Consider the following 14,523-nt stretch of genomic DNA (forward strand, 5'->3'; position numbering starts at 1 on the left):
CCAGGTTCTTATTGGATTCAAATTCCACCCTCTGTCATCCAGTATGACCTGGATTAATAATCCAGTAATAATACCATTTGGCCTGTGCCTCTCCTAACCTGTCCTAACAGCTGCTTCCTGTCCATGCCCCTCAGAACTGTGTACACTTCACTCACCCCCAGTCTTTCTCCACCCCAAAATTGTACATTTTAAGAAAGCTGAGATTGAAAAAGTACAGGTGTGTTTAAAAGTACAGGTACCTAGTAGTTTGTACCTGTCTGAAGATGCTTTGCAATGGCCTGGGTGAGATTTTAATTTATTCAAGACCACTTGCGCAGGTACAAGATCTGCCTCATTGAGAGTGTGTGTGTGTCTAAATCCCTTAGTTCCCACGTGTTAAGGTGCGGCCCTGTGTTTGGTGTGTGTGTGTGTGTGTGTGTGTGTGTGTGTGTGTCTGGCTAAATCCCTTAGTTCCCACGTGTTAAGGTGCAGCCCTGTGTTTGGTGGGTGTGTGTGTGTGTGTGTCTGTGTCTGTCTGTCTGTAGCTGTGTGAGGCTATATGAGTGTGTCTGTGTGCGCACACACATGTCTGTGTGTGTTTGTGTGTGTGTATGTCTGTGTGCTTGTGTGAGTGTGCATGTCTGTGTGTCTGTATGTTGCTGTGTCTGTGTGCGCACCATGTGTCTGTGTGCGTGCGTGTGTCTATGTCTGTGTGTGTGTGCACGTGCACGCGTGTGTCTGTGTGTGTGTGTGGGGCTATGTAAGTGTTTGTGTGAGTGTGCATGTCTGTGTTTGTGTTTGTGTCTGAGTGTGTGTGTGTGATTTCTTTACATTGTCACCAGTCACCAGAAGATCCAAATCTTCTTCGAATGTATAAATCACCCTCCGGACACATGCCCTCCCTCCTCAACTTTCTCTATCAATTAGAAAGAATTCCTGCATTTCACACAATGCAGAGCGAGTCTATTTAGCCCACTATGCCTGCACTAATCCTGTTACCTAGTGCTGCTCTCCTCCCTCTTACCCATTCCCCTGCTCACCATTACCACCCTTGTGGGGGGGTGGGAGTTTTGAAAGTTCACAGATCCATGTTGGTCTGTCCTTTATTATAAATTCAGTGAGAGGGGTAGTGCAGTGTTCCTATTGGATATAAACTTCCATGGGGAATAACTGCTTTGTAGTGAATGATGGATTAGGAAACTGACCTGAAACTGACGGGGTGTGGTGGAATGGGTGGTATGTTCACCCCTGGTGAATTCTGCACTCTGTCCCACAGCGTTGGGTGACTGATAACAAACGTTTTGAACAGATCAGGCCAGTGTTTGTCACCAGGCGAACGATCACAGTCATTGCAATCTGAGAGGGAGCCGATGGCTGTTGATTGGCCTGTGTTTATGGGGTGTTGCCCTGGCAGCCAATACTGTTCCTTATATTTATGCTGACTCATGTGCCTCGGTAATGTTCCTGTCCCTGAGCTTGCCAGCAGGCGTACAGTCTGAGCAAAGCTGAAAGCAGGGGCAAAGAATTCTCTTTCAAAGCAGTTACCATCCCGTGTCAGTCCATGTCTGTCTGTCAGGGGGTGGTGTGAGTGTTTGTGTGGAGTGTCCTGCCCCTGTGTGTGTGGGGGAGAGGAGGGGGTCATGCTCCTCTGTGGGGGGGGGGGGAGGGAGGGAAGAGGAGGAGGGGGTGAAGCCCATGTGTGGGGGCGGGGGGGAAGAGGAAGAGAGGGTGAAGCCCCTATGTGTGGGAGGGGGGAGCGAGGAGAAGGGGGTGATGTCCCAGTGTGTGGGGAGGGTGGGAGGGAGGAGGAGGGGGTGAAGCCCCTGTGTGTTGGGGTGGGGGGTTGATGCCACTTTGTGTGTTGGGGTGGGAGGCTGTGATGCATGTGTGTGTGTGTGTGTGTTGGGGGATAGGGGGAGGAGGGGGTGATGTCTGAGTGTGTGTTGGGGGGCGGGTAAGGGGAGGAGGGGGTGATGTCCGTGTGTGTGTTGTGTGGGGGGGGGGTGGGAGGAGGGGGGTGATGTGTATGTGTGTGTTGGGGGGGTGGGTAGGGGAGGAGGGGTGATGCCCCTGTGGAGGCTGCTGTCCCCTGGGGCTTCAGGGGGACTGGCCCAGTTGGAAGTGATGACCTTTCAGGTGTGATGTTAGTGTAGGACCCCTTTCCCGCTCTCAGACGGGGTTTTAAAATACAGCTGGGGGATTCTCCCTGTTTATATTTTTAGATTAGATTCCCTACAGTGTGGAAACAGGCCCTTCAGCCCAACAAGTCTACACCGACCCTCTGAAGAGCAACCCACCCCAGACCCATTCTCTTACATTTACCCCTTACCTAACACTACGGGCAATTTAGCATGGCCAGTTCACCTGACCTGCACATCATTGGACTGTGGGAGGAAACCGGAGCACCCGGAGGAAACCCACGCAGACACGGGGGAGAATGTGCAAACTCCACACAGACAGTTACCTGAGGTGGGAATTGAACCCGGGTCTCAGGCGCTGTGAGGCAGCAGTGCTAACCACTGTGCCACCATGCCACCCTAAACCTTTATCCTCCAACATCAAAACGAAAACAGAGGAACTGGTGATGATCATGTCGTTGATTGTGGGATCTTGCTGTGTACAGAGTGGTTGCTGCATGTTTTCTCTTTATTCATTCAGGCTAGGCCAGTATTTATTGCCCGTGCCTGGGGGTAGTTAAGAGTCCACCCCTTGCTGTAGGTCTGGAGTTACGTGTAGGCCAGACCAGATAAGGATGGCAGTTTCCTTCCCTAAAGGAGCCAGGTGGGGTTTTACAACAATCGGCAATGGATTTGTGGACGTCATTAGAGAGTTTTTTTTGAAATTGAATTCCGCTTCTACCATCCGCTGTGATGGGATTTGACCCCGAGAGGATCCCCAGAATATTATTTAGGTTTCTGGATTAACAGCCCGGCGATAATATCACTAGGCCAACCGTTTCTCCCTGTACCTCATATTTTACTTCATTACCTTTTGAGCACTTTGAGATGTTTTTGGTTCATGAAAGGTGCTATACAAATGCAACTTTGTCCACATAAGAGTTGCTAAGTCTGCTTGGATATATTTCTGGAAGTTAGTAATGTGCCTTTAATTGCTGCACCCAATCAAAGAGCATCTTATCCCCCTTCAGTATTTTGAAGACTAATTGACAGAATCAATCACTGAAAACTCACTATTTTGAAACCCCCAGGATTTTTCTGCTGTGTTGCTTGCGATAACGCTCAAGAGATAGATTCCCTACAGTGTGGAAACAGGCCCTTCAGCCCAACACGTTCACACCGACCCTCCAAAGAGTAACCCACCCAGACCATTCCCCATATCCTATTACTCTACATTTATCCCTGACTAATGCCAAACCGTTACCACCCAGTGCCTGGAGGAGGAACACCTCATATTCCGCTTGGGACCCAGCAACCACACGGGATAAATGTGGATTTCAGCAGCTTCCTCATTTCCCGTCCCCCCACATTATCCCAGTCCCAAGCCTCCAACCCAACACTGCCCTCCAGACCCATCCATTACTCCCCCTTTGACCTATCGCCTTCTCTGTCACATTCATCCACCTATCGCTTTCTCAGCAGCCCCCCCCCCCACCCCCACCCACCCACTAGGCCACAAGCCTCATTCCTGCTAAAGGGCTTATGCCCAAAACGTCGACTCTTCTCCTCCTCAGATGCTGCCTGACCTGCTGTGCTTTTCCAGCACCCCACTCTCAACTCTGATCTCCAGTATCTGCAATCCTCACTTTCTCCTCCCTGACTAATGCACCTAACCCATACATCCCTGCACTCTACGGGAAATTTGTCATGACTAATTCACCTGACCTGCACATCTTTGGACTGTGGGAGGAAACTGGAGCACCCGGAGGAAACCCACACAGACACTGGGAGAATGTGGAAACTCCAGACAGACAGTTGCCCGAGGCTGGATGACTCGGGAACCTCCCTCCTCTGTTTACTCTACGTCTAACCCTGTTACAATTTCGTAGGATTCTTTAAACTCAGCCTGCATTTTATTCTTCCAAATTCCTGTGAATAGCATCCAAAGCTAATGGGTTTCTAAACAAACCAAAACCAAAAGAATTGCAGGTGCAGGAAATCAGAAGAAAATACATAAATTGTTGGAAGAACTCGGCAGGTCTGGCAGCATCTGTGGAGAGAAAGCACAGTTAACATTTCAGGTTACGGATTGCAGAACTCTGAAGAAGGGTCACTGGACCCGGAGCTCTGCTTTCTCCCTCCGCAGATGCTGCCGAGACCTGCTGAGTTTCTCCAGCAATTGCTGCTCTGGTTTCTATCCAGTCTCTCTTCATGTCTAATTCCTGGGATGGCAGGAAATACTGGGAAACCTTTCTTGCTCTCCCTGTAGGGCCAGAACATCCTTCCTCAGGTAAGGAAGCCAGACCCACAACACGTGTGTCAAAGTACACGCCACTAGGGCGAGGCCACCCTAAACTCCCGTGAAGCAGCATTACGTGACTGGAGCTATATAAATGCAGGTAATTGTTGTACGGCACTTCAATGGTGAGGTGAGGGCTTTATAACTTGATCTCTTAAAAATTGATGGGCGACACGTTGTGGTTAGCACTGCTGCCTCACAGCACCAGGGTCCCAGGTTCAATTCCATCCTCGGGCAACTGTCTGTGTGGAGTTTGCACATTCTCCCCGTGTCTGCGTGGGTTTCCTCTGGGTGCTCCGGTTTCCTCCCACAGTCCGAAGAAGTGCAGGTTAGAGTGGATTGACCATGCTAAATTGCCCGTAGTGTCCAGGGATGTGCAGGCTCAGTGGGACCACTATCTGGAAATACAGGGTTACAGGGAAGTGGTGGGTCTGGGTGGGATGCTCTTCAGAGGGTCAGGTGTGGATTCAATGGGCCGAATGGCCTGCTTTTACACTGTTGGGATTCTGTGATTATGGCTCAGCGACAGGGCTCCTTCCCATTCTGCACCATAAGAGAATGTGCCATCTTCGTCAGGAATGGAAGATGAATCAAATCTCCCACACCCTTGGGCATTATTGAACAAATCCAGGTTGATTAGTCTTAATACCGCAGTCCTTCTCCTTGGAGCTTCCAGTACGTTTTCTTTCTGACACAGTGCAATAAATATTATGTAAATTAAAAGGGAAAGAAAGCATTAATAGGAAAGTCTGAAATGCTTTTGAAATAATTCCATACTTACGCAGTCCCTCTTTAGAATGGGAGATGTAAGGAGCCAATTTGCGTACAGCAAACTTCCATGAATGCCGTGGGATAATTACACGATGTGTTACTGTGAGAAATACTGGCCTGGACCCAGGTGGCGTTCCCCCTCCCTCTTCAAAACCAAGGCAGTGATACCTTTCCTACCCTCCAGAGTGGACAGCCAGGGTTTCTGTTTAGCGACTCAATGTGAAAAAGGCATTGCCCACCCTCTATACTGTCCCGGCGTGTCCGAGTGAGTTACACCGTAATGCCAGGAGCAGGTGAGCTAGCAAGTGGGCCGCAGCAACATGTCTCCGTACACTGTGCCCCTTTACAGATCGGGAGCAGACAGGGCCCTCAGCCCCTTGAATCTGTTCCACCATTCAGTAAGATCACAGCTGATTGGATCTCTGCAACAATGCCCTTTCACCCCTGGCTTATGGAGAATCTATTTACCTCTGCGTTAAAAATGTCACAAGTCTGAAATTGTTTTCCTGAAGATGTAGTGCATGCAACAACTCTCTCTCCTCTGAGAGACGAAAATGTTTCAGTGGGTGATCTTTAATGTTTGAACAGTGATCCCTGGTTCTTGATTCTCCTACGAGAGGAAACATCTTTACCACCAGCAGTCCTGCCAGCTCTCCTCAGGATCTTGTATTTTTTCAATCAAGTCGCCTCTTCCTCTCCTAAATGCTAAAGGAAGAGTGTGGCGCTGGAAAAGCGCAGCAGGTCAGGCAGCATCCGAGGAGCAGGGAAGTCGACATTTCGGGCATAAATCTTTCATCAGAAAACCTTATAGAAAATCTGATGAAGGGCTTTTGCCCGAAATGTCGACTCTCCTGTTCCTCGGATGCTGCCTGACCTGCTGTGCTTTTCCAGCACCACACTTTCGACTCTGATCTCCAGCATCTGCAGTCCTCACTTTCTCCTAAATGCTAAAGGAAGCTTGTTGTCTTTACTGTGAACTAGGATAACAAGTACAGGTTGTTCTGCTATGATATTAACACAAATTCGCTGTAATGCGATTGACGAACTGGGGACATTGTAAGACTTTGAGCTTTGGAAGCAATGTGTGGTGACTGTAACATGATTACATCGCCAACACTTTAAGCACTGTTTCTAAAGTGTGATTGTTTTCTATAACACAGGGTTATCCAGGAATGCAACCATCGTGTTACAGAACTACCTGCAGCCGAATTGGTCACCGTGGTGTGACTTTGGTTTTATTGCTGTTGGAATCCTTTCAGAGGAATCCAAGGCTGGTCTTTCCCTGTCACCTTCCTGTTATCCTATACGTAATGTTTTGAGGATGGGTTTGCAGGAATCCCCGAGGCACCGTGGGATTTGTAGCCCAGCAGCAAAGGTCTGGCTGGTTGTGTCTTCTACGTTGGTACGAAGGATTCCATATCAGGAGCCGGAGAAAGGCTGATGTATTTCTCCCTGTGATTCAGCTCATGTTCTGTCCTTGACCAGCTCCTGGAAAAAAATACATAAGGAGTTTAATGTGGACAAGTGTGAGGTGATACACTTTGGACGGAGTAATCAGAATGCAAAGTACTGGGCTAATGGTAAGGTTCTTGGGAGTGTAGATGAGCAGAGAGATCTCGGTGTCCATGTACACAGATCCCTGAAAGTTGCCACCCAGATTGACAGAGTTGTTAAGGCATACAGTGTTTTAGCCTTTATTAATAGAGGGATTGAGTTCCGGAACCAGGAGGTTATGCTACAGCTGTACAAAGCTGGTGCAGCCACACTTGGAGTATTGTGTACAGTTCTGGTCACCGCATTATAAGAAGGATGTGGAAGCTTTGGAAAGGGTGCAGAGGAGATTTACTAGGATGTTGCCTGGTATGGAGGGAATGTCTTATGAGGAAAGGCTGAGGGCCTTGAGGCTGTTATCGTTAGAGGGAAGAAGGTTGAGAGGTGACTTAATAGAGACATCCAAGATAATCAGAGGGTTAGATAGGGTGGATAGGGAGAGCCTTTTTCCAAGTATGGGGACGGCAAACACGAGGGGACACAACTTTAAAATGAGGGGGGATAGGTATAAGACAGATGTCAGAGGTAGTTTCTTTACTCATCGAGTTGTAAGGTGTATGCAATGCTTTGCCTGCAACGGTAGTAGATTCGCCAAGTTTAAGTGCATTTAAGTCGTCATTGGACAGGCATATGGACGTACATGGAATAGTGTAGGTGGGATGGGCTTCAGATTAGTATGACAAGGCAGTGCAACATCGAGGGCCGAAGGGCCTGTACTGCGCTGTAATGTTCTGTGCTCCTGGAGACTCGCAAACCAAGGGCCCAGTAGTATTATCGATAAACTATTGGTCCAGACACTCAGATAATGTTCTGAGGACCCGGGTTCAAATCCCACCGTGATTAATCATGGAATTTGAACTTGATTTTAAAAATTGATCTGGAATTAAAAGTCTAACGATGAGCATGAAGCCATTATTGATTGTTGGAGAAACCCATCTGGCTCACTAATGTCGTTTAGGGAAGGAAGCTGCCATCCTTACCTGGTCTGGCGGAGATGTGACTCCAGACCCACAGCAACGCGGTTGATTCTTAACTGTCCTCTGGGCAATAATATCCATAAATAATAAATGCTGACCTCGCTATTCGCATCCTGTGATGAGTGAATAATAAAAAAGATTTGATTTAATTTATTGTAGTCCCTTGTACCTAGGTACAGTATAAAGTTTTTTGTTTTGTGAGCATACAGGCAGATCATAGCAAATAAGGACATACAGATCATAGAGTGCTCAGACAGAGTGAGGTATACAGGGTTACCCTGCACAGGACGTACACAGAGCAAGATCAACATTAATTAGATCAGCATTATTTGAAGTTAGAGAGGTTGATTTAGCAGTCTAATAACAGCTAGAAAGAAGTTGTTCTTGAACGTGTGTGTGTGTTCGTTCAAGCTTCTGTCTCTTCTGCCTGATGGAAGAGAGCATTATCAGGGTGGGAGGGGTCTTTGATGATGTTGGCAGCTTTTCCATGGAAATGAGTGGTGTAAATATAGTCACAGATGTACAGCACGGAAACAGACCCTTCGGTCCAACCAGTCCATGCTGACCAGATATCCCAACCCAATCTAGTCCCACCTGTCAGCACCCGGCCCATTTCCCTCCAAACCCTTCCTATTCATATACCATTCCAGATGCCTTTTAAATGTTGTAATTGTACCAGCCTCCACCACTTCCTCTGGCAACTCATTCCACACACGTACCACCCTCTGCGTGAAAATGTTATCCCTTCTGTCTCTTTTATATCTTTCTCCTCTCACCCTAAACCTATGCCCTCTAGTTCTGGACTCCCCAGCCCCAGGGAAAAAACTTTGTCTATTTATCCTATCCATGCCCCTCAAAATTTTGTAAACCTCTATAAGGTCACCCCTCAGCCTCCGACGCTCCAGGGAAAACAGCCCCAGCCTGTTCAGCCTCTCCCTGTAGCTCAAATCCTCCAATCCTCGCAACATCCTTGTAAATTTTTTCTGAACCCTTTAAAGTTTCACAACATCTTTCTGATAGGAAGGAGATCAGAATTGCACGCAGTATTCCAACAGTGGCCTAACCAATGTCCTGTACAGCTGCGACATGACCTTCCAACTCCTGTACTCAATACTCTGACTTAAAACAAGAATGGAGTCCACTGATGGGAGTTTGGTTTCTGTGAAGGTCCGGACTGTGCACACAACATCCTGTAATTTCCTGCAGTCCTGGGCAGAGCAGTTGCTGTACCAGGCCATTATGCACCATCACAGTGAGAACTGCTGCTGTGTGGCTATTATCTGATTGTGAGAGCTTGCTGCAAGTAAATTGACTCCTGTGTTCTAACAACGGTGACTCTTTCGGTGGGCTGCATTGGCTGTAATGTGATGTAGTGATATCCTGAGGTTGGGGACTGCACTATATCAACACCTTGAGGTTGGGAAAGGCATTATATGAATGCTGTGAGGATGGGAGACATGCTATATTATATAAAGTACATTTCTTTCAGACTGCCGAGAGAAGTGGGGACCCAGCTTGTGAAGCCTATTCGTGGAAGCGATCATAATATTTTCGTCCTGGTGATTGTCTGGAATTTAAATGTCGGTGATTTTTCTTGTGCAGGTGGGATTGCAGGAGGCATTGAAATCTGTATCACCTTTCCGACGGAATATGTGAAGACTCAGTTACAGCTGGATGAGAAAGCAAACCCACCACGGTATAAGGGAATCGGTAAGGACTCCACACTGACTTCCTTTCTGACTGGCTTCTGCTCACCTTGTCAAACTTCAAATGACACTTTACCAGTCGGCCATGTGGGTTTCTCCTTATTTTAGTTTTTAAGTTTAATTATTTTGTTTCTCACTTGTTTTTAACGGGAGCACTGAGATGGGCTGAGTGGCCTCCTCCCCGTTGTAACAATGCTGTAATTCTGTTACTTCCCTTTCTCATGAAGTCCTAGAGGTGTACAGCACAGAAACAGACCCTTCTGTCCAACTCATCCATGCTGACCAGATATCCCAACCCAATCTAGTCCCATTTGCCAACACTTGGCCCATATTCCTCCACCTCTTTCTCTCATTACAGCCTTAGTTCAAACATGGACAAAAGAGCTGAAATCCACCAAAGTAGGGTGACATGGTGGCTCAGTGGTTAGCACTGCGGCCTCACAGCGCCAGGGACACAGGTTCAATTCCAACTTCGGGGAACTGTCTGTGTGGCTTTTACACATTCTCCCCGTGTCTGCATGCGTTTCCTCCAGGTGCTCCGGTTTCCTCCCACAATCCAAAGATGCCCAGTATAGGTGAACTGGCCATGCTAAATTGCCCAGTGCTCAGGAATGTGTAGGCTATGTGCAATAGTAAGGGGTTAATGTAGAGTAGTAGGGTAGGGGAATGGGTTTGGGTGGGATACTCTTCGGGGGATTGGTGTGGATCTGTTAGGCCGAAGGGCCTGTTTCCACACTGTAGGGATTCTATTCTAACAGCAAGCTTCAACAGCTGATTGGCTTCTCCTGCTGTTGGATTGACATGCCGAGAGTGTTGTAGCTATTAACAGATTGAGCTTTACACCACGTGTTCTCCAGTTTGAACAGTCCTGTGCCTTTTATAAATTTTATAAATTTATGGAAAAGAGATGTGTACATTGGGGACAGATATGATTGTGCTTGTAAGTGATGCTCCTGTGGTCAAATAGCCCGAATAATCAGATGTTGGATTAAAAACACAGCCACTTGTGTTGACAGCTCCATTAAAGAGCCTAAGAATCATACAGCAGGGAAACAGACCCTTCGGTCCATTCAGTCCATGCTGACCATAATCCCAAACTAATCTAGTCCCACCTTCCTGCTCCTGGCCCATATCCTTCTGATTTCCTAATCATGTAGTTATCCCAATGTCTTTTAAACGTTTTATTTGTACCTACATCTGCCACTTCCTCAGGAACTTTATCCCTTTCTGACTGGCTGCTGCTCACCTTGTCAAACTTCAAATGACATTTTACCAGTCGGCCATGTGGGTTTCTCCTTATTTTAGTTTTTAAGTTTAATTATTTTGTTTCTCGCTTGTTTTAACGTGAGCACTGAGATGGGCTGAGTGGCCTCCTCCCCGTTACGATTGTGTCACTTCCTTCTGTCATAAAGTCATGGAGATGTACAGCACAGAAACAGACCTTTCTGTCCAACTCATCCATGCTGACCAGATATCCCAACCCAATCCAGTCCCATTTGTCAACACTTGGCCCATATCCCTCCACCTCGTTATCTCATTACAGCCTTGGTTCAAACATGGACCTAAAATCCACCAAAGTAGGGCCTCTCTATGTGTGAAACATTTGCCTCTTATTTTTTTTTAAAATCTCTCTCCTTTCACCATAACAATGTGCCTCCTAGTCTTGAAATCCACCATTTTAGGGAAAGACAACTACCATTAACTCTATCTATACCCCTCATTATTTTAGAAACTTTATAAGGTCATCTCTCAACTTCCTACGGTCCAGTGAAAAAAAAGTCGCAGCCTGTCCAACCTTTCTTTCTAACTCAAACGCTCCATACCCAGCAACTCAAACCACCTCATGAGACCCAGTCTCTTAGAGAGAGGGGGAGATGGCAGATGAATCATAGAGATGTACAGCACAGAAACAGACCTGTTCAAAGTTTGTGAGAAGATTTGTAGCTTGGGTGCTTGTTGTTGTGGTTCTGTTCGCAGAGCTGGGAACTTGTGTTGCAGACATTAGATTACTTAGTGTGGAAACAGGCCCTTCGGCCCAACAAGTCCACACCGACCCGCCGAAGCGCAACCCACCCATACCTCTACATTTACCCCTTTACCTAACACTATGGGCAATTTATCCTGGCCAATTCACCTAACCCGCACATCTTTGAAATGTGGGAGGAAACCGGAGCACCCGGAGGAAACCCACGCAGACACCGGGAGAACGTGCAAACTCCACACAGTCAGTCGCCTGAGGCGGGAATTGAACCCGGGTCTCAGGCGCTGTGAGGCAGCAGTGCTAACCACTGTGCCACCATGCCGCCCACATGTCTAGGTGACATCCTCAGTGCTTGGGAGCCTCCTGTGAAGCGCTTCTGTGATGTTTCCTCCAGCATTTGTAGTGATTTCTATCTGCGGCTTCCGGTTGTCAAAACCAATGTAGTGTACAAAATCCCATGCAAGGACTGCACAAAACACTACATAGGACAAACAGGAAGACCGCTAACGATCCACATCCATGAACACCAACTAGCCACGAAATGACACGACCAGCTATCCTTAGTAGCCACACACGCAGATGACAAGCAACATGAATTCGACTGGGACAACACTACTATTATAGGGCAAGCCAAACAGAGAACAGCCAGGGAATTCCTAGAGACATGGCACTCATCCACAGATTCAATCAACAAACACATCGACCTAGACCCAATATACCGACCACTGCAGTGGACAGCTGGAACTGACAACCGGAAGCGGCAGATTCAAACCACTACAAATGCCGGAGGAAAGATCACAGAAGCGCTTCACAGGAGGCTCCCAAGCACTGAGGGTGTCACCTAGACAGGGGATGAAATGTCTGCAACACAAATTCCCAGCTCACCGAACAGAACCACAACACAGAAACAGACCCTTCGGTCCAACTCATCCATGCTGATCAGATATCCCAAACCAACCTAGTCCCACCTGCCAGCACCCGGCCTATATTCCTGCAAACTCTTCCTATTCATATACCCATCCAAATGCCTCTTAAATGTTCCAATTGTGCCAGCCTCCACCACTTCCTCTGGCAGCTCATTCCATACACGTACCATCCTCTGTGTGAAAAAGTTGCCCCTTAGGTCTCTTTTATATCGTTCCCCTCTCACCCTAAACCTATGTCGTCTAGTTTTGGACCCAGAGAAGAGACCTTGTCTATTTATCCTATCCGTGCCCCTCAGGATTTTATAAACCTCTATAAGGTCACTCCTCAGCCTCCGACACTGCATAGAAAACAGCCTCTCCCTATAGCTCAATCCTCCAACCCTGGCAACATCCTTGTAAATCTTTTCTGAACCCTTTTAAAGTTTCACAACATCTTTCCGATAGGAAGGAGACCAGAATTGCACGCAATATTCCAACAGTGGCCTCACCAATGTCCTGTACAGCCGCAACATGACCTCCCAACTCCTGTACTCAATACTCTGACCAATAAAGGAAAACATACCAAATGTCTTCTTCACTATCCTATCCACCTGTGACTCTACTTTCAAGGAGCTATGAACCTGCACTCCAAGGTCTCTTTGTTCAGTAACACTCCCCAGGACCTTACCATTAAGTGTATAAGTCCTGCTAAGATTTGTTTTCCCAAAATGCAGCACCTCACATTTATCAGAATTAAACTCCATCTGCCGCTTCTCAGCCCATTGGTCCATCTGGTCCAGATCCTGTTGTAATCTGAGGTAACCCTCTTCGCTGTCTACTACACCTCCAATTTTGGTGTCATCATCAAATTTACTAACTGTATCTCTTACAATCACATCCAGATCATTTATGTAAATGACAAAAAGTAGAGGGCCCAACACCGATCCTTGTGGCACTCCACTGGTCACAGGCCTCCAGTCTGAAAAACAACCCTCCACCACCACCCTCCGTCTTCTACCTTTGAGCCAGTTCTGTATCCAAATGGTTAGTTTATGAAGAATATCTTTTTTTTTAATAAATATCTTCTATATCCTTCTTCCCCTTCTCCCTCGCGCTCTCCCTCCCCCTCGCGCTGTCCCTCTCCCACTGCTCCCTTTCTCCTCCTGTGCCCTCTCTTTGGATGGTGACCCCTGACCCTGATGTGTTAGAAATGAATGAAAATATCTCTGAATGTCTGGTTACCTCTCCAAAGCCTCCCTCAGGCTTTGAGTGATTGACACTGCAGTGCAATACTGAGGGAGGCCTGCACTGGGGATGGTGCAGACTTTTAGATGAGGCCCATCTGCCTTCTCAAGTGGGTGGAAAGATCTCACTACCCTGCTCCAGGTTTAACAGCTCTCTCTCTGTGGCCCTGAGAATCTCTCCCATCCTTTGACCTGACGGGTCTGACCATTTATCACATCTCTCTGCACAGATTCTGCATTTACAAACAGAAGGACGGTTTTATTCACTCACGGTCTATGGATGCCATTGGTTGGATCAGTATTTATCTGCTCATTCATATAGCATGGTGTAATTATAGGATCATAGAGATGTACAGCACAGAAATAGACTCTTTGATCTAACTCATAAATGCCAACCAGATATCTTAAATTTATCTAGTGCCATTTGCCAGCACCCGGCCCATATCCCTCTAAACCCTTCGTATTCACGTACCCACCCAGATGCCTTTTAAATGTTGCAATTCTACCAGCCTCCACTACTTCCTCTGGCAGCTCATTCCCCACACACACCACCCTCTGTGTGAAAACGTTGCTCCTTAGGTATCTTTTATATCTTTCTCCTCTCACCTTAAACCTATGCCCTCTAGTTCTGTACAGTCCCATCCCAGGGAAAAGACTTTGTCTATTTTCCCCTATCCATGCTACCCATGATTTTATAAACCTCTATAAGGTCACCCCTCATTTAATAGGACCTTTCTATTAAATGTATAAGTCCTGCTAAGATTTGCTTTCCCAAAATGCAGCACCTCCCATTTATCTAAATTAAACTCCATCTGCCACTCCTCAGCCCATTGGCCCATCTGATCAAGATCCTGTTGTAATCCGAGGTAATCTTCTTCACTGTCCACTACACCTCCAATTATGTGTCATCTGTAAATTTACTAACTATACCTCCTTTGTTCACATCCAAATCATTTATATGCCTAGAATTGAAAGAAGGTGCATTTAAATAGC

At 47.1% G+C, this 14,523-nt stretch overlaps 1 protein-coding gene across 1 annotated transcript in view; it reads left to right on the forward strand.

Annotated features, from left to right (window-relative positions):
• Positions 1-14,523, forward strand: part of LOC132827283 (tricarboxylate transport protein B, mitochondrial) — a 79,064-nt gene that overhangs the window by 30,367 nt on the left and 34,174 nt on the right. Inside the window, exon 2 of the mRNA XM_060843915.1 lies at positions 9,297-9,404. Coding sequence (XP_060699898.1) covers positions 9,297-9,404 — 108 coding nt within the window. The remainder of the gene's footprint in view (positions 1-9,296; positions 9,405-14,523) is intronic.

This window comes from Hemiscyllium ocellatum, chromosome 24 (assembly GCF_020745735.1).
Source record: "Hemiscyllium ocellatum isolate sHemOce1 chromosome 24, sHemOce1.pat.X.cur, whole genome shotgun sequence".
Taxonomy (NCBI): Eukaryota; Metazoa; Chordata; class Chondrichthyes; order Orectolobiformes; family Hemiscylliidae; genus Hemiscyllium; species Hemiscyllium ocellatum.